The sequence below is a fragment of the Megalops cyprinoides genome, chromosome 16, assembly GCF_013368585.1.
Source record: "Megalops cyprinoides isolate fMegCyp1 chromosome 16, fMegCyp1.pri, whole genome shotgun sequence".
Taxonomy (NCBI): Eukaryota; Metazoa; Chordata; class Actinopteri; order Elopiformes; family Megalopidae; genus Megalops; species Megalops cyprinoides.
Window position 1 is genome coordinate 27,069,554 of NC_050598.1, and position 21,308 is coordinate 27,090,861.

The 21,308-nt window shown below is 41.6% G+C and overlaps 2 protein-coding genes across 3 annotated transcripts; both read right to left on the reverse strand.

The window, feature by feature from the left end:
* Positions 1-284: 284 nt before the first annotated feature.
* LOC118791631 (putative monooxygenase p33MONOX) lies at positions 285-11,193 on the reverse strand. Of its 2 annotated transcripts, XM_036549063.1 has the most exons (10): positions 11,053-11,193; positions 9,917-10,056; positions 8,831-8,945; positions 8,438-8,479; positions 8,142-8,329; positions 7,558-7,675; positions 6,782-6,900; positions 3,313-3,440; positions 1,876-2,036; positions 285-670 (listed from the first exon to the last, which is right to left on the reverse strand). In XM_036549063.1, the coding sequence occupies exons 3-10, from the start codon at positions 8,856-8,858 to the stop codon at positions 462-464; spliced, it is 993 nt and encodes a 330-aa protein (XP_036404956.1). In that variant the 5' UTR covers positions 8,859-8,945; positions 9,917-10,056; positions 11,053-11,193; the 3' UTR covers positions 285-461. The 2 variants fall into 2 exon arrangements, with proteins under 2 accessions (XP_036404956.1, XP_036404957.1); XM_036549064.1 differs by lacking the exon at positions 8,438-8,479.
* Positions 11,194-14,925: 3,732 nt separating this feature from the next.
* On the reverse strand, positions 14,926-16,596 carry LOC118790723 (C-X-C motif chemokine 10-like). Its single transcript, XM_036547714.1, has 4 exons — positions 16,480-16,596; positions 15,858-15,984; positions 15,499-15,579; positions 14,926-14,996 (listed from the first exon to the last, which is right to left on the reverse strand). The coding sequence occupies exons 1-4, from the start codon at positions 16,535-16,537 to the stop codon at positions 14,969-14,971; spliced, it is 294 nt and encodes a 97-aa protein (XP_036403607.1). The 5' UTR covers positions 16,538-16,596; the 3' UTR covers positions 14,926-14,968.
* Between the last annotated feature and the right edge of the window lie 4,712 nt (positions 16,597-21,308).

The following is a 21,308-nucleotide window of genomic DNA, read 5'->3' on the forward strand; positions in this document are numbered from 1 at the left end:
AATTAGCAAGCTGCTCCGGCAGTGTGCAACCTGTGCATGTGGACATACAGCACCTCAATCTCACGTCACAAAAAGGAACAGAAACCTAAAACAGACAGTATTTACAGAGAACAGCAGAATTAAAACAACAAAATAAAACACCTGAGGCAAACAAAAAAAAGTGGCACCAGCTCAGGCATTTTATTTTGTGAACAACACTGCCATCTAGTGTGCAGAGGGGAGAACTAAAACAAGAAAAACAACAAACATTCAGACCAGGAAAACTCTTTGAAATCGTGTCCTTGCTTGTTTCAGTCGGACGTGGGAATTGGCACCATGGTGTCAGAAGCTTGTGGGGAACCAAGGAGCTTCCTGAAAGATGCTATTCTCGGCTCTCGTTTGAGGAAGCAGAGATGGAAGAAAAGGGTAGACCAGCTACAAAACGCTCAGACGAGGGAGAGGGAGGGGGCCAGGAGCCGGGGTCAGAAGCCGGAGGGGGTGAGAACGTTCAAGTCCCGGGGTTTGAGTTTGTGTGGGCGGGGCATCTGTTTCTTGACATCGAGGCCAGGGAGCTCGATTTTAGGGGCCTTGAGAATGACGGGGTCTTCGGCCACACGGTTGACCTGGGTCTTCATCAGCTCTATGGGGGTGGGCTTCTGGGCCCCCTGGTATGACTGCAGAGTCAAGCTCCCTGTGGACAGACAAGGCAAACGAGGTATGGTTTACACAGAGGGATTACAAACACCTGTAAAAACACACGACAGTCTCATTCCCATTCACCGGCACATACAGAAGACCTTTGTTTCTCAATCCTACTCCTGGAGCCCCCCTGTGCTGCATATCTTTTATCTATCCTTGCTCCAAACATACTCTTGAATAAATCAGGTGTGCTCAGCTAATCAGTCAGGTAGGTAGAACAGGGAAAACATGCTGAGTAGGGGGGCCCCAGGAGCAGGATTGAGAATCAGTGCTTTAAATCAATACTAATCTACGTTCTCCATTTAAGGACAAGTCTCAAAAGGATCCCCAACACTATGTTCCCATAGCACAAAAAATAGCCAAGAGATTATATTTGAAATTTTCCATGATGTGATAAAGTTGACGGAGGTGCCACTGAGAGCATCTTTAGAGCACCGTCTCCGTTTCCACTTGGCCTGCTTAGAAAATACTACCACCACAAGGGTAGGCTGCAGGCTAGCCTCACACATGGAAAATAACCAGCCATGCATTCTTTTATTCTGTGGTAGCAATGCATCCAAAGATTCCAATACTTTGTCTGGTCTCAACTTGAGTTAGCTAGATTTTTTTAATTGCTTACGATGTTTTCTTGTGGAATCAATGCTACTAACTATTCGGGAGAATGGAACCAGAGGATTCAGCATGGCTGTAACTCATATGTGTTCATGTGTGTGTTGAACATTTAATTCCCAGTATGAAACCATAAAAACGGGTCTGCTCTTCTGGCCAGCCCCCACCATAGTGTGAACCACACCTCTTAAGTGTTGATGGATTTTCAATGCATTGCAAAGGCATGGAATGAATCCCAACCAGTCATTCAATAAACAGCACAGCAGGACAAGCCATTCTGTGGTATGACGGAATCCAGGCCCAAGTTTCATTTACAGAGATCAACTTATTTCCTCCAACAAATAACAGCGGAACAGAATGGTGGAAGGGGCAAACACTTCAGCTGTAAGCAACCATCTGTGCTAAACCAAAATGTATCACAAACATATCATAAACATATCACAAACATATCACCAAGCCCTTCAGCTGGCAATTGCTCAACACTTTGAAGTCCAACAAAACACCATTTCCTGGTGTAATTGCCCAAAGCATGAAACTCTGAACTGCTTCAAAGCAGGACAGTAAAGTAAAAACATCCTCCTTGTTCACCTGGATCGGTGGAGGACTTCGACACGGTGGGGCGTGTCCCAAACAGGCTCCAGCGTTCCCCTCCTCCTCCTCCCTCTGTCCCGCCCATGTCTGCACCCGTGTCGCTGTGGTCGAGCTCAGAGATGGGCTGAAAGGCTATGGAACTCTGGCCGAACCAGCTCCTGTTGGCCACACAGACAGAGGCACTGCAAACATGGCTCAATGTTACGCGCTCGACCCCATGGCCCCCAGCACCAGTGCCTTCACTCATTTGTGAAGTGCCCATACTTGCCTGGCATGCTCAATATCAACAAACATGACTGTGGTTTCTGCGGATGCATTTATGGGCATAACAGCTATTTGTCAGCAACCTGGGGCAGTAGCACTGGCACAGTGGTAAAGAACACGAGTCATAACCGAAACCGGTTCAACTCCGCACTGGGGCACTGCTGCTGTACCCTTGGGCAAGGAACTTAACCTAGAACTGCCTCAAGTAACTGTCCAGCTGTATAAATGGATAAAACTGTAACCGATGGTAGTCACTCTGGATGAGAGACGTCTTCTAAATGGCAATAATGTACTGTAACCTTTTCCCCTTCAAAACTGAAAAATGGCATTCTCAGAGAGCTAGCTTTATTTTAAAGGTATACACTACACACACACGTAATAAGTTCTGGGTTGCTCTTTTTTGAGCAAAGTATGCTTAGCGAAACCAGCTATACTGCTATACAAATACTATGTCAACTGAAAGCAGTGTGAGGTATCACTACCCCACATGTCCTGCCTAGTCTGTATGGCGACTTCTGTTTTTAAATCTACGTGAATACAATGGCTTAAAACAAACATTTCACACTGCACTAGTATAACTAGTTTTACTATGTGCCATTGTGACAAATATTATGAAAAAAAATTAGCTTCCTGATATGACATTTGGCTACTTTACTTCCTGGTTGGCTGTGTCAAGATTGTGATGTGCCAAAAAAGTTAGTTTACAAATGAAGATTTACAATTTGCATGCATTTATGAAACCTTAATGCACACACTATATATTACATATAGTAATCCAATATAGTAATACCTAAACTGGTACATACAATACCAGTCAAAAGTTTGGACACACATTATTTAGATAATGGGAAAAATACATTCAAAGACATTTTGATCTAAAGACATATACTAAAATGCTTTCTTGGTCACAGCATAATTCCATCTGTGTTATTTCATAGTTTTGATGTCTTTACTACCATTATAAAATGTGGAAAACAGTAAAAATAAAGAAAAATTCTTCTATGAGTAGAGGTGTACAAGCTTTTGACTCATACTGTACACTCTGACACTGAACCAAAAGTAGGGGGTCATAGTTGGAAACAAATCTCACAGTGACGCCATGCACGCGATCAATAGGTACAATATTATGCAACTGCTTTGTACTCAGAGCACTGAAGCTTCTGCTCGCACCTGCGATTCTGTTTGGGGGAGGTGTGGGGGGTAACGCTGGGGGTGACGGAGGGCGTGACACTTGGGGTGGACTGTGCGGATGTCGTCTGCTTTTCCTCCTTGGCGTCCCCACTTGGCATCTTCAGCTTCTGTGAACAGAGATAAGTTCTCGGTCAGCGGGGACATGTACCAGCAACATGCCTCAGCACACACGTGCCACACGTGAAGGACATCCAATCGATCAGTGACAGCTTCTGGTGCTACTGCTGCACAGAGGAAAAACAAGACTACAATCAACTGTGGCAGTGGGTTCAAGAGTGGTACAGCAGGGTACCTGCCTGAATACTGTTCACTAGGCTTAGGATGCATCTTTCTGTTGAACTGATCATTTTACCCCAAACACTCTCTTCTACCTTGCATGTGAATTTCTTAGGTTTACAGACAATTCCCCTCACACCCCTGCCTTAAAGAACGCACCATTACCTTTTAAGTTCAGCATCAACAGCCACTGTTTACTTACTGCCCGGCAAAGGAAATACTCACAGCATTCACTTCTAAAAAGCTTCACCTTCTAAGGGCCAACTGCATTACCAGTTCAGCCAAAATGAAGGCTGTACTATGACATTTTTGATGATAAAAATTCAGTAGTTTATGGAAAACATTTCACATTTTAGTCTCATGCAATGTTAAAAAGACTTAAAGGGACAGGACTACAACAATGCCAGGAGAGTTCAGACACTGTCGCAGAGGTTACAGTGCTGTGTATGGATGCCAGGGCAGGTGACCAGAGAGGAGGGGGTTGTGTGAGTGGTAAACAGGGGGTGGGAGCCCAGGCCTGTCAACTGACTGGACAACCACAAAGCAGAACACATTTAGCTGGACGCAAGCCCAATGTCCTTCAACTCACCGCTGTGCAAGGGTTTCAGCACAAACCCACAGTCTACAGCAGTCTAGTGCAGTCACAAACAACGCATTTTATAACCAGTAATAAAATCAGTAATACAGTAACTGGTGATTCAAGTTCACTTCCAATCACCGGCACCACAAGCACCTTGACCAGCCTGAAGAGACACCCAGTAACATGGGAATCTCTGCTACACATTACATCCTTGTTGTCAGTGTCACACTCTAGAGTCCAACCCTTCCGAAATTCCGCTTTGCTCGACATTTACTTCTACTCGTTTACTTCTACTCGTTGCTACACAGGGAAGTGCGTACATAAGCTAGCAAACATCTTATTGCAGAATACATCGCTTGCTCTGATAAGATGTTCTCACCTTAGCGTGGGATCGAAGTTGTAGACCTGTGACTTCTGCCTGTTAGCCATTGTTAAATATCTGTTGGACTTGCTAGCATGGTAGTCGTCTACTTTTATACGGAAACACGGAAATCAAGCACAATCACGTTAGCTTTTCCTCGCCAGAATCACAGAAGACAACAAGAAACACACTCAGATTACTAGCAAGGATAATTTCCTGAGTGTATCGTAAAATTTTCCATTTTTTCCAACAGCTAATCGGTAGCTAACGTTAGTTACCCACTCGCTAGTCCGTTCATTTTTTAGCCACATGAAAAGAAAACACACGCTAGATTGTCTAGTAATTAAACGAAAGTTGCTACAGAACTAAAATACACCAATTTAACATCATATACAACACAAATGTAGCTGACATCAGCTAACTCTTGTGGCTACCAAGCTGTGCCGATCTGCTATCTAATTAGATAGGTCCAGTTTTTTTAAAACGAGTCTAATTCGAATTCCAGTTTATCTTGCTAGCTACACGAGCAGGGTTAGGGTTCATCTGGGGAAAAAACACAACCCAACTAGATTAATTTAGCTACTTTATGCTAGCTAATTTACGGCTAGTTCGCGAATGCCGCATAATGACACAGCCGCTTAAAACTCGTTTAAGCCATCGCTAGCTACTTGAAACCCCGCAACTACATTTTCAACAAGGAGGCAGCTACCGAAAAGTATTTCGTCCACGTACACAAACTAGCTAGCTAGCCATCTACGCGAGTCCCAGGCTTTACAACGGGAGTTAGCTCGCTAGCTTAGGCCGCACATTTCGCTCGTCCAACAAAAGCTAAAACTCTGCCATCGAACCTGGGCTCCGAAAAAACGGTCAGTAGAACCACTCGATCGTGTCAGCGAGCATATTAAATACCTTTTCATGAGAATGTTTCTTTCTCTTTCATGATCGATCGATATCCCCTTGATATCCATGTTTGTTGTTTTTCTGGTTGCAACTGAGGCACTGAAAAGAGGCCCGAACAGAGCTGGCCTTCCGAAGCGAGCTCTGATTGGCCGATTCTTCAAAATAAGGGGCTCGTCTGATTCGCAGCGGTTGCCTGGTCACCCGCACAAACACCGAATTCTAGAACGGAACGTTACGTAATCTGTTTATGTTGCCTGTTAAAAAACCAAGACAAAGCGCTAGCAAACGCCGCCATTCTTTCCACTTCCGACAAGTCTTCGATATATTAGTATTTTCTTCTAATATATATTCCAAGACGCGATATCGACGGAATAACAAACATATAAGTAAATAAACAATTAAATAAATAATGGAATTCAAAAACCCTTTCCCCAACGTCTACTTAATTCACATATGTCTTTGCTATAAGAACAATCAGCTATGATATAGTATTTTTAAAATCGGTTCCAAAAAACACTTTGCCCAGTACTAACACCTAACTTAATGATGGTATTTTTGCATGCAATATGTTAATAAAGCATAGGTCTTTAAAATTGTGTATATACTCAGAGTGCAACCACTAAAGGAAACATTTGGACAACTTCTCTCTATAACAGCCACAGGGTCTGCTTATGTCTTATGTACTCACTTAAAGCTATTCTTTTCCTGGGAGTTGTAGCCATCAGGTGTCCCATGTCTACATCACACTGGAGCATTGTCATGTACAGTCAGTAGGTGATTTGTTAATTTTTAACAGGGGGGATGGCAGATGCACACGCAGCACTCTCTCTGCTACTAACTAGGAGATGGAGAGGGGGGATGGCAGGTTAACAAGGGGGATGCATTTTGGTCATTTTGCTAACAAGGAGGATAGTATCCCTCCTCATCCCCCCTGAAATCGCCTGCTATGTACAGTTATGCATACACTTACATTATATACTGTATATTAACCTGAGTTAGTCTGAGGCACTCTCATTCTTGCCTTCTCTTGGAGCAGTGGACTCGCAAACAAATTCATTACCAAAGACACACCAGGTAACAACGACTATATTCCACACGCCACACGGCAGGCGGCTACTTAAATTTGAGATCCTCCGATAAATCCATAAAAAAAGACTTCACTCCAGTGCTTCTACCTTCCATTTCACTGATAAAATACGTTCTGTGTCAGAGGCGACAGGTAATAGCTAGAGCGTTTGCTAATAATACAGTGCTGATTACATTCCAACTCAAAACCTCACTCTCTCCTGCCCCAACATCGCGCACCCCCTCGAACCCCGGGCAGAACTCACGTGCAGAGCCTCCGCCACGTGCAGGTATCGCGTCTCCTCGGAACTCAGCCCCTTGTGCGACGTGAAAACCGTCAGCCCAGCGCGCTGCTCGAACCTCTGGATGCTCTCCAGGGTCTGCTCTGAGGCACAAGGGCAGAGGGATGGAGGTCTGGTTTATGGCAGATCTGGTTTATGTTGCGGCTTCAGTCCTGCACACCTGCTGATACACTGTGCTTGCAGGGCCTTAAAGGTATCGATCAGTGACCTTCTTATAACAGCAACATGTCATTGGCACCCCCACTCCAAATTTATTTACTTATTTATTTTTAGTGGGGTGCCAAGTAAAAATGGGCATCCGGGAGCAGACACACCTATCTTAGTAAATTTCCTAAAGTAAATTTGTAGTGAGGCAGCCATGCGTTGAGTACGTGCGACTACGCCAGGACTCAATATTCAGGAAGTGCATCTACAGAACAGGAACAACACACCTCAGTGATACGTGTACTTATCTTCTTTTTTTTTAAACAGAGACAAACTGAATTGATACACTCTCGACAGAACTTCACAGACCCTTATCTCAGTGGATTATGGTACTGCCACAAAATGACACCATGGGAGCGTTTCACTCACTGTGATAAGCTCAAGGGCTACATAGCGCATTTGGATACACCTATTGACTGCGCGTGTGATTTAAATTAGGGTAAGGGTAGACGTGATATATCAACACAACGGCTAATGTTTCCATGGTTTTCCTATTAATCCGTTTTATGACTAGCGTGTATGAGTAGCACACTCACTGGTCACGAGGGAGCTGAAGACAAGGGACGAGGCTTTGGCCTTGGTCACAGGGCCGGTGGGCCTCGATGGAGAAGCTTCGAAGGTCCCAGGAGTCTGTAAATTCCCTGAGTTGTCCCCCTAATTTCAGTAAATAAAATATTCAAAACAACAACAATTAGGGAATAAAAACACAGCCTGTTTAGAAGGAAAAAATGAACTGAACTACACAAAAAACTGCTGAGTGGGACTCCTTTCTTAAAAATAAATTCTACCTACATGCATTTTGAATTGAAACAATTTTTGAGTTCAATGGTAAAATGAGATCCCTGTATATTTTTCCCATATACACAAGAGAGTGGAAACAACAAATAATTAGTGTTGGGGATGAGAGGAGAGACAGGAGATGAAGGGGGACAGGATTTAGGGAGGTGACCTTTGGCGAGATTGTGTACCCTTGGGCAAGTTGCTTAACCCATAATCGCCTCAGTAAACATCCAGCTGTATAAATGGGTAACATGTAAAAACTGTAACCTATGCAGGTCACTCTGGATGAGAGCGTCTGCTAAGTTATAGTGAAAGTGAAAAAAAAAAAGTAAAGTTGCACCTCAGAAAAGTGGCGGAACTTTCTTTCGGGAATCACAGGCTTGTGCCACAGGATGTTGAAGCTGAAGTCAGAGGGAGGGGAGACCATGGGCGCGTCGAGGGAGTCGTCGTAGCTGAAAGCGCGGCGGGTGATTCCAATGGGGTGGGACACCTCAGGCATGGCCCCCACTGGGCTGCCTGACTCTATCGCTGAAGGTGGACGAACAGGCACACAAAAACACAGATTTATAAACTTAGGGGTGCTGGTCGATGCGTAGAGCATGCGTCACACATCTACTCTACACACAATACACACACCTCTGGCTACATTGCATTTTGGTGGACTGTTCCTTGATTGACCTAAATTAAAAACAAAACAAAAAAAACTTACATTATTACAACTGTTATTTTATCATTTACCAGTTTACCAAAATACCAAGTCATATCTGTGACATATTGTTCATTATTATACTGAATTATACTTACTGAAAATAAATGAAAAAGTAAGTACCTTGCTCAAATGTACAGCAGTAATGATATCTGAATCTGCAGCCTTCTAGTATTAATATATTAAGTTCCCTAACCATTACATCATACTGCTGTCCCACAGAGCCAAAAACAACACAGCCACAGTCACAGATTCTAAATGAATTAAAAATAGTAAGTTGCACATCAACAGCATTCCGGAAGAGCACAAATCCACCTCCTTACCTGGGATCTCACCCTGCCCGGATGCCATGACGGTGCGGACTACGTCGGTGCGGACTACGTCGACTCAGGGAAGAGAACAATGACAGCGACTGAGGAAATCATAGAACAGCTAAACCTGCAGAATCAATCACACAAAACAAAAGGAGATTCAGAACAATCTTCTTAATTCTCCCACTTACAAACCATGCACATAACATACCCTGATAAATATGCACAGCTCACTGATATTGTCACCCTCCTCTTTGATGGAAATGCTGATCAGATCATATCCTGTTGGTATAATGAACAAAAGGACTAACCCTATAAACAAAATCTTGTGGCTGCGGGAGTCCTGATCCCAGACGGTGCTGGGAGAGGTTGAGACAAGCAGTAAGAACAAAATCGTACCAGAGCAGAGCCATCTGGATGGAATTCCATTAATTATTTGCATGACCCAAAAATGCATGAAGCTGAAGTACACAAACAAAGCAGGAATGATCTTCCTTCTCCTAATGATATTCACAGCTGAAGATTAACCATTTTATCTGTCCCAGAGTTAGTTGAGTAAATGTTCAGATAAGATCTGAGATCAGAACTTCCTGAGACTTACTGCAGTAAACCAGGCAGCAAGGATTAAAATAGAGTATTTTTCAAGCAAAAAGTGGGTCACATCTTTTATCTCTGAGTATAGTATCGGTTTCAGTATTGCGGTGTGCTTTTGTGGGCACTGGAAATAATATGCCTAATAGTTAATTCTGTGCAATACTTAATCTGTTTCTTAAGTATTCATTTTTATTTTCCTTATCTGCTCTGCAAAGATTTAGAGCTACTTGCATCTTTTGTATGCCACCACAGTTTAGCGTGTCTTCAGATTCTCAAGTTAATGTTTAAATTAGAACTACTGTTTCAGCTATTCTCATGCCAGAGGAGAGTCCATAGTCAGATTCATGCCCATATGGGAAATATGAACTGGACTTTAAAATCAGGAGAGTTTCCAGTGATAACAAGCCACTAGAGGTCAATGACGTCTGCAGTCATTAACGTAGGTCCTCTGCTGATATGCACCTGACCTGATCTCTAAAAAAAGATAGGGCTGTCTGCGCTTACCGTGGTGGGTGGTGGAAGCGAAAGTTCTCTGCAGGGTCGTCTGATTGCGCTGATTCACAGTGTAAGGGTGCAGATGGGGCATTGTGGAGTGCCAGTAGTGCAGCCTAAAAGCCAGGGACCTATAAAGGGCCACTGGGCATCTGCAGTCAAGAAAAAAACAAAAACAACACCTCTATGCAGGAGTCACTGCCACTTGCAGCTGCAGTTTTTCATGCATGCAAGCCATGGCATGCCTTCTCATGCACATGTGCATGCACGCGCATTCACCTCTCTGCAGTTGCACTGTTGCATTAGAGCTATTTCAAACCCTCCCAACTGTCGTTTCACAGTTTCACAGTTTATTCCCTTACACAGCACAGTTTCAGGGGAGGATTAACTCTGGTAATCCGTGCCCCGCTGTCCACTGTATCCTGTCCTGGTCGTCCATTTATTTTTCACGAAAACGATTCACTCGCTCGGAACTGATGGCCTTTCTCTGCATTAGATTCCGTAATTTATCTAGGTACCGAATCTAAGCGTGTAACACACAGCGATCGACACACAAATAACTAGTTTCGCTGATACGACTACATCGCTATGAAATACATTTGATTTATGTAGGTCGCGCGCATGATCCTTCTGTCAAGTCTCTCAGTCACGTAGGCTGCCTGACATTTGCTCGCTAGCGTTCAATAGCAAGTAGCCTACTTCACTTCAAACTGCGCTGCAACACAGTTTGTGCATGACGACTTGCAGGAAATTTGGGATATGCAAGAGACATTAAAGGATGACATGTTTCGTAATTAACAGAGATCACTGTAATTACAGAAAGGCATTAAGTGACTCCAATTTTTTAAGTACTGTCATTTAATTTATTTACTAGTAATATCAATAATAACAGAATAAAGTTACGTAAAAAGCGAATGAGATCATAGCATAATTTTCAATTTAATGTTCTTGTACTTATACGCTTGCCGTTTTTTTTCTAGAAAGGGCTTGGCTACTTTTTGATTACTGAAAATACTAATCATTTATATAATCCAACCAAGCCGGCGAGTTATCAACCTGATACGACAGGTAGCGAAGTATGTTGCCCATCCATAATCTCTGGTTATAAAAAAGAAAACACCAAAAACCTCTTTTTTTATTTTACTCACTTGCTGTTTATTTCCGACACCTCTCCCTTCTTTGAAGTCCGACGACTGTTCTAACCGTTCATTGGCCGCGACATTTCCCCCGTTTTAAAGGAGCTGGAAATGCTACCACGCACTGCCATGACTTTCCAACTGTCCGATCTAAAACTAACTGTGCAGTGGTCACGTGTCTCGCGAGACATTCCCAAACCTGAGCACCACATGCAACAGTAAGGTTTACAGCCGCGTGACTTTGCTGGATGCACCACGCAATCCATGTAGTATTTCATGTCTCGAGCTTTTCTCTGTGTCTGTAATTCAAGACCTCTTTGGTAATTCTAAAGCCAGATTTATTTTTGTTAGCTGTCTCTGGACGGCAATTTGTGCGCCATCGCACGCGCTCCACAATGTGCCAGATCCCATACCAAGTAACAAATGACTCTGGCAGTAGTTAGCATCACTGAGAATAACCGTGCATGACGGAAGAAGACAGGTTCAATGAAATCCGATACCGACTGACATTTTCTGGCGTCACGACCACATGATGGACCCAAGAGTAAGTTTTATATGAAGATGACGCATAGATGTACTGCATGCTTTCAAAAACATATAGAAACAATCTTAGAAATACACCACCAATTTAACTTCACAGGATTTTACGTTTTATAGATCATCAGTACTCTCATGACCTCTTGTCAAGTGGGCAACCGTACCTTGCAAATACATAGCAGACAAATGTTAGAGGGCTGGCACAGCCCGTGAGTCGACAAATATCTTGCTCAATTTATATTTATTTAATAGACTGACAAAAATATTAACCTTGGAATAGCTGTGACAACTATGAGCACTCATTAAGTCATTTTTACGCCTTTCCTTGACAGTTAAAAAAGCCTTTAACGGTCACCTCCTATTTGAGTCACATTTCTATATTTCAAAGCAGTGTGTCCATCTTTACCATAGCTAAATGAAAACATTATTAGACTCTGTTTGCTGGCTGGTGTTCCATCTGAGATCTTGTATGGCTTTTAATTGGATGATTGCCTGACATTAACAGCCCCGCTATTCATCTCCCAAATGATACAACATGAGCACCTCAATACAAATCCAATCCAGGGTTTGGTAGTAAAGCAGATGGCAATTAACAGGGCTCTTTAATATCAGTTTAAGACAAAAGTAATAAAAGAAGCTTTGAAATGCATGTTTTCAATTTTTATGGGACATACATATGAGCACCCCTGGATCATGTATGGTGATCTACACACACGCATGCACACACACACACACACACACACACACACACACACACACACACACACACACACACACACACACAACTGTAATACAGAAGATAGCCACAGGAGGGTAGTGTGTAACTACTGGTACTACTGCACAACAGACCCCATCTGCAGCCTTGCCTGGTTGTTCACACATTTTTTGCCATGGTTTAATCTTCTGGGCATTTGGTTCGGAAGATTCACCTCTTAGAGAGAGTGTGATGAATCAATGTTTTTTTAACCACTGTTTCTGGTTTCTTTTTCATTGAACTGTGTTTTTAAGTTTAGGGGGTCCAATTCCTGTTCAGACCACACTTCATAGGTCCATCAAATTTAATAATATAAATAAAGAAATATAACATTAGCAAAACATTTTTCTTCTTTCATTTTCTTATTTTAAAGAGTATTCGTATTCACTTAACCCATATAATATTGTAGTTATTAATTTCAGCTTTGGTTTTTGGTACATGTATTGTCGAGTGGATGAACTGAGGTATCACTGTACAATTTGACCAAATTTCAAATTAGTATGTTAAATTTAGCATCTTGTTTTATTATTTCGTTTGCTACGACTAAGCAGACTTTGAGACAGTGTCTCTCACTCACTCTCTGTTTCACTCACTCGCTGACTCAATGACTCAATGACTCATTGTCTTACTGAGTCACTTACTCACTTATTGAGTATTGCCTCCAAAACAGAGTGCCTTTGTGTTGCCACTTGATGAGTAATAAGCATTACAGGGGATAATGGGATTGATAGCCTCTGAAGAGTCCATGTTCATCTGTTGTTTAGCTCTCTTCTATGCCTTATGGTTGTGACTGCTCCAAAAATGGTACAGAAGCCAGCAACATACAATTATGCAAACTTACAATAAGGAAAATTCACATAATTCACATGTGCATGCATGTGTGGGAGCTCTCCATAGGATAACTGCTTTGGACAGCAGTAAGGAGGTTTTTTTTGTCAGGTGCCACCACCATCTCACGCTGTATCTTTTTCATACGGCAACATCCATACCCTTCCACCCACTGTCTTACCACCAGAGAGCCTCACCCTAACTGTCATTCCAGCACAACAGGTGTCATGCAGTCCTGTTTCACTATTAACATACCACATTCAGCAGGAGAGTTATTAAGGTGTTTGTCTGCAGTTTCATCACAGTAAAACAACTTTGTGACTGAATTGCTGTTATAGCCTTCACAGTCCTCATCCATGCTGCCATTCTTACAAAACAAGTGCTTACTCACTGCACTACATTACATTCATTTGGAAGACGGTCTTGTCTAGAGTGACTTCCAGCACAAAAGAAACAGAAGTGTATCCATTCAAGTTAAATGAGCAACAGAATTAGACTGGGCTAGCAAAACTCCCAGAGCAGTGAGTGTGAGCATAACACCATTAAAGCACCACCACAAGTGAACTTGTGCGACCGGACTAGACAAGCGAATCCAAGTCTACTACCATACATCAGTCACTAGATCACAGAATCAAAAACACATCGCAATATTACAAGTAAAATAAACAGCAAGTAATACAAGTAGTTCTTCAACCTAAAGGGAACATTCACACTGTCACATTGTCAAGACATTATTACGGAAATGAAGAGTGGTGCATCCATGACTGTGCTGCATCAGAGTGTCAGACAGCTGTAACAAGCACAACCCCCTTCCCCCCCCACCCACGCTCTGTGTCAAACCTGCAATCTTCCACACTGTGCCAGCATTCAGACAATGCATAGCCAATACAGTCATGATGGGTCTTTCCATCTACAGTGGAAATATAGCACTGAATGCCACAAGTACCTTTGAGTGGCTTTTGTCTTGATGCAGAGCGTTTATGAAAATGTCATTTTTGCAATGATGTAATGTGGTATTCCAAGGTGTGAAAGCCCACAGCACGTAACTAACAAACTAATGGAACACAGGCAACCAAGGCAGGCTGTGATTGGTGCACATTCTTGCTTGGTGGTCGAAAGTGTCATTCAACATGGGCGCAATGATGATGTAGCTCACCTTTTGTTTTCAGCGGTATCTGCAGCTTGACATTTCCTTTTTGTGCCTTCTCAAAGTCAAGTCAAAGTCAAAGTCAACTTTATTTTCAATTCTCCAATAAAATTACGTTTCTCTCAGGCCCACGGTGACAATACAACAGTTTGACATAACACAATGACACTGAGAGGCAAGAACAAGAATTTTCACAGAAAACAAGCTACAAATATCCTCTCTTAAAACAGTTACAAAACTGACTTTATATAGATCTTTCTGACTATAAATTGTCTGGTCGACCTTAATACTAAAAGATTAAGATAAGATGCAAGGGCTCTAGTGATGCAAGATAATTGTGAATTTGTGTATGTACAGAATGTGTGTGTGTGTGTGTGTGTGTGTGTGTGTGTATGTTCTTGTGTGCATCATTGTAACAAAAACATGACAAATATTCTGTTTTTCTCAAAAACGTTATATTTATTAACAGCAAAAGCATACATTTACAATAAATAAAAAATAAGCATAAAAACAGCGACCACATTTATAAACACAGAAATATATAAAGACGCTCTATAAAAATGTTGTTTGATGAAGTCATTTTATCCTGTCATATATCCTTGGGAAAACAGGAAGCTGCGGTTTCTGAAGAAGGTCTTGTGGAGTATCTGACGAAGGTTTTATCACTGGGTCTCTCTGCGGGCTCTCCTCCTGATAGGAGGAAAACACAATTTTCAGTATCATTAAGACTGAACACATGATCCAGGTTAGAGAACTGGACTGATAACCCAGGCTGCAAGCCCAAGTCTCAGATCGGGGGCACTGGTGTTTCGTCTTTGCACCAGCCCCATAACCTGAGCTGTTTTAGGAAATATCCGGTTGTGTAAGTACAAAACTGAAAATAAATAATGTATATTTATTGGCCTGTGTCTTGTATCTTGCAGATATGAGCAATATATATTGCAAAACATACAGTTCTGAAAACAGTGACAGCATTGTTGGTATTACAAAACGCTACCGTGTATGATCATTTGTCATTTGCTGATGAATTAGAGTTCTGCTCTCATACTGATACTGAAATACATGAGAGGAAAATATCCCGGAATATATGCCCCCAGCCGTAAATGACAGAGGTAAATAACTGCGCAACGCATGTGCTAGCTGTTACATATTAAGTGATGGTGAAGAAGCCACACAGGTCACACTAACTTACTGTCTCAGCTTGTTGAGGAGCTGCTTGATCTTCTCAGAGGTTGGGTTCAGACAGCGTTGATTTCCATTGGTCATGTTGATACTGAAAACACACCAGGGGGACCATTGGTACCAGTAAGAAACAATATCACTACTTCACTCTTAGGACTAGTAATACATCACACTTATTTAGCTGGAAGATGACATTTCCCCAAGACAACTCGATAAGTAAACAAAAACCAGGGAAAGTGGTTTGAGAACATACCAAATCCATGACCTTTAATAACAACATTGATTTTAGAAAGGCTGGTCTGTCCAGCCAAACACATTCCCAGGGTTTTTGTGTTTTTCTTAAAGCCCCTGTGCTGTTGCCACGCTTACATTATCTCCACGTTCTCGCAGTAGTTGGATGGGGGAATGATCTCTAATCTCTGGATGAGTTTGCGATTGACTCCGATACTGTCGTGAACGCGCTGGCACAGACACCGTGATGACCCTCCCTCCAGGCCTGCGGACAAGAGCACAGACAGACATGTCATTAAAAAGATATTCTACATTCTACATCTACATTCGCAGCAGTGTGACATAGTGGTAAGGAGCAGGGCTTGTAACCAAAAGGTTGCAGGTTCGATTCCATACTGCGGTGCTCAGGTTGTACACTTCGATGAGGCACTTAACCCACATTTGCCCCAGTAACTATCCATCTGTGTAAATGAATAAAATTGTAACCTAAGTCACTCTGAATAAGAGTTTCTGCTAAATGACAATAATGTAATATAATGTGATGCGAATGGATGGTCAGACAGATAAGTATAAACACAAACTGTATAAACAGTATAAACAGACAAACTGACAGATACATAGAGACAAGACACATATAGATAGAGAGTCAGACAGACAGAATTGGTATACAAGTAAGCAGACAGACACGTAAGATAAAGAGAAGAGAGAGACAGAGAAGGAACGAAAGAGTACGGAGAAACGCGAGACAGCGGGCACTCACGCAGTGAGGAAGCCGCGCAGGCGGCCAGAGCGAGTAGCAGGAGAACCTTGGTGCTCATGGTGATGGCTTGGCGGATGCGGCGGGTGGTGGTGTCAGAGAGGAGCGTGCGAGTGACAGAGAGAGAGACAGAGGTGTTGCTCTGAATGCTGCCGGGGGGCTCGTATATATACCTCACTCTGCCCTTTCCTCACACCCTCTCTCAGAGGGGAAATTTCCCACAATGGAAACCGAAACCCCTATGAAACGGAACAAAAAGTGGTTCCATAGGACTATTTTTACCCTTTGAATGCCAATGTCCACTAATGTGTAACATCCTTCCAGTTTTTTACAATACCAGTGAAAGTACCCATAATAATAATAATCTTTATTATGAAATCAGTGAAAGTATCCATCTAAGTATCCATACGTCTCAGGTGAAAAAATAAACTATTATTACATTACTGAAGAATAAAATATACAACAACTAATAACACATGACTGCAGCTATCCTGCCAAGATCCTTTTGTGGAAATCACTTGTAATCTTTTAAAAAAGGAAAATTCATATTATTTGGTCAACCTATAAAATACTGCTCTATTCCAGCATTCTATTAATTTCATAATGCTTGCCTGAAAATGATTATGTTGCTGTTAAATTTGTTCTTAATGACATAACACACCATCAAACAGTATTAGTAACAAAGATTTTTTTTTTTTTTTTGCAGATATATGGTGTAGGTTGCATTTTGCTAGATTTGTGAGCTGTAATTCATAACGTGAGGATCTCTCCAGGGAGTCAAAGACACGCAAGCCTGCTTTGTGAAGAGCAGGAACAGTTAGTCCTCTGTACTGCACTGCAATGTACTGTACTTAACAACAAACGATTTATAGCACTTGCTGGAGGGACAGCTTAAGCACTTGTGAGTGAATGTGTATAAGATACTGTATGTATACATATGCACACACTTATACATATACACATACAGAGTGAGACAGAAAGGGATAGAGTTAATATTAAGCAATGTCTGAGTAAAAATATAGCTTCAGAGCTTGGTTATTTAATGAAAGGGCAAGATGTCATTTGCCATTGTTGTTGTTCATAGGAATGTGTTGTACAGCTGACCAAGAGTATACAAACTATGGAGATTATACCCCATGGTTACTACATGCATAAACATTACAATAATGTCACCACCTTGGTCAATACATGCATTGCTTAAATTTGCCAATAACGTCACCATTATTGGTGATTGTTTCCCACCACGACAAAATTGCATAGGTGGCACTAGCGATATAGCATCTGAACAGCTGCTTGCCTAACCCTATTGCAAATGATTAAATGCATATGTAAATGCCATTATGCTTTAACATCACAGAAACATTCTGTGGATGTCATTTGTTCGTGGGGATCTCACTCTAATAGCTGAAAATATCCCTAGAACTGGTATTCTGCCATTCATGTAGGGTCTGTGGCTGTTAAACCATGTCACTGGGCGTAATTACAGATGGTGTCAGAGATAAGCGTCTATCTGTCTGACTCTCTATCCAAATGTGTCATCTATATATCTGTCTATTTCTTAGTGTTTATGTTTAAATGTCTGTCTGTCCATCCATTCACATTATATTACATTACATTATTGTTACATAGCAGATGCTCTTATCCAGGTCAACTTACATAGTTTTATTCATTTATACAGATGGATAGTTACTGGAGGTAAGTGTGGGTTAAGTGCCTTTTACAACAGCAGTGTCCCAGCATGGAATCAAACCAGCAACGTTTTGGTGACAAGCCTCACTCCTTATTGCTATGCTACACTGCTGTGAATGTATGTGTAGAATGTAGAATGTCTTTTAATTATGTGCCTGTCCATGCTCACCTCTCCAGGTGTTTCCTGAGTGATGTCATCACCCCCTGTCTGTTTGTCTGTCTGTGACTCTGTGGACAGGATAACATTTTTGAACAGATTTGGATAAGAATACAGCCAAATAGGATGTTATGTGATTTGAACATTGTGCAAACACCATACTATATACAGTATATGGTATACCATGTACTGTACCATTATACGCCTGGCAGTGCAATCGCTTTATTTCCGTCCCGTTCTGCGATTTATTAGAACTTTATGGGACTACAGACGTATATGTGAATGGACATTTGTCCGAATGGACGTTAAGCGGCGCATGACTAATTGCGTAGGGCAGTGTGTTTGAAACCTGATCCTGGCAGGTTTTGCTGGCTTTAGTCTTTAGCTGCATCCCATCAGTCTGATTGAGCGGCCACGTGACTTCTGATCTGGATTTTTCACATCTCTTGACAGTTATCTGTCATAAGTCAATTGTGGAAGATGTGTGTGTTTAAAGGTATGTCTTTAAATATAATAAGTTCAAATCAAGGGCAAATGCCAACCATTCACTCCTCTGCAGCTCTTCCACAAACTACCACATGTTGGCGCTGTCCCACTTCATTCAAAATATATTTTGGATATTATTTATGATATGATTTTTTTTACTGGATGCCAAATGGCCACAACTGACATACAAAGTTGCTCTGACCTCACCCCCTCCCATTCCTTTTCAGAAAATGCCATTATTCAGATTATGTACTTACAGTACACTGCACATTAATGGATACTATCACAGAAGTCTACAATACAGGTGATACTCAAATGCAGTTTTTTTAAAAAATATATATATTAGTGTTGAAACTAAATTGAAAAGGATTGATTTCATTCTACAAATTACCATGATCTAAAGTATGTCCAATAAATCATACACCGATTGCCTTGAATGACTCAACAGTTAATATTTTTGGGGGGGGTGCAGTTTGGGAGTTGGGCCCTGCAGAGAAGCTTGCCGATACTTCCCTCATAAACCAGAGAAAAAGAACAAAAGGTTAAAAAGCAATAATTTATTTTAAAACCCAAACAGACCAAGAATCCAGCCTATGCAAGCCCACAGCAGGGACAAGGTAAGCCTGTGCTGCTCCCCAGCCACACCTGTATTTAATCAGGCTTCCATTAGCAAGGTGTGGCTCATTACCCAATAAGCTGGTTCCCTTACAAATTAACACAAGTGCATACAATTAATTGTTTAACAATTTACAATTAGGTTCAAAGGAGAGGTGGTGAAGGCTCTCCTTCACAGGCCCACTCTGTATTTTTGCCCAATGGGTGTCAAATCATTTTTTTTCCCTTAATTAGCTAAATAAACTCTCAGTTTATGTACGGTGAGGATTCTGATGCAAAATGGCTGCCGTGCATCAATGTATGTATCACAGGTTGGTGGCAGTTTAGTCATTCATCTTACTGTAAACACTCTGAGATCCATGAAAGTCAGTGTATCGATATAGATAGAAAAGGTGTATAGGTGTAGATTGCCATCTGCCATTTCAGGTGTTTTTATTATTATTATTATTATTATTATTATTGTCCACTACAGCTACTGCAGTCCTTTGGTCTATTTAGTCCAGTCCTGAATCCTGATGGAAAACTCATTTTGTAATATGGTTTTGTGGTTTAGTTCATTTTGAGAAATACTCTGTTTTTCCAGGACACCATAAAACCGCACTTTATATATCATCCCTAAATAACGTATTCTGGGTAATACCAACATATACTGTCTTATAGGTATATATCCATCACTATATTACTGTTATTACTTTACCTACTCTTTATGGCTAATTATTTGAAGTACAATTCATTATTTGAATAATAGAAGTAATTTTTTATTTAAAGAATGGAACTAGCATATAATTAAATATAATGGAGGAGTCTGTGGTTACAGACTACAATGCAGCTTATTTTACAAAGAGATATTTTGTTGATGAGACCTTCATGAAAGCAAATGTCATAAAGATGTTTTTATGAAAGCATGTTTATGAAAACCAAGAATGACTTGCATAGCCTTGTGACCAGACACCAGTATATGACCAGTACAGACTAAGCAGATTTCAGTTTGATTAAATCATCTGTCTTCTACCATATACACCATTTAGTTTCTGTATCAGTCTGAAGGTGCAGTTCTATTTCCCCTTTTGAGCAAAAAAATACAGTGTAAAGTTACAATAATGCCAAATCTTCGTTTCCTGAAAGAAGAATCTTTCATTTCCAGAAAATAGTTTACATTCAGAAGCATGACATAAACTGCTTTATTCATATTCTGTATGTTGCTTCCTTGCATGCATAATTTTGAGTAACACAATAATAAGTGTATGTAATAAGTGTACAGAACGAGGCTGCACATCTGGTGTTCAACCAACCAAAAAGGCTCATGTTACACCTCTCTTGGTCTCGCTCCACTGGCTCCCTGTAGCTGCCTGCATCATATTCAAGGCCTTGGTGCTGGCGTCCAGGGTGACCAACAATACTGCACCTCAGTATCTGAACTCACTGCTGTAACCCTATGTTCCCTCCCGACTGCTACGCTCTGCCACCGAACGGCGCCTGGTGGTCCCGCTGCATCGTGGAGCAAAATCGCCATCCAGGACCTTCTCCGCCGTTGTCCCCCGGTGGTGGAATGAACTTCCACACCTCATCCGTTCTGCTGAGTCCCTCTGTGTCTTCAAGAAACATCTGAAGACACAACTCTTCCGCTCTCACCTGAGCATCTGAAACACCCACCCATCTCCTACTAAACTATAAAAAAGAAAAAAAAAATGTAATGGTTTGATTGTAATGGTTTAATGCACTCCTTAGCTCTACCCGCTAGTTTGTACCTTGCCTGGCCAACCTTTGGAACTTTGTCATGCAATTCTTCTAATATTGTTGACCGTGTATGGCTTTTTGCTCCTGTTGCATTATCCTCACTTGTAAGTCGCTTTGGATAAAAGCGTTTGCCTAATGAATAAATGTA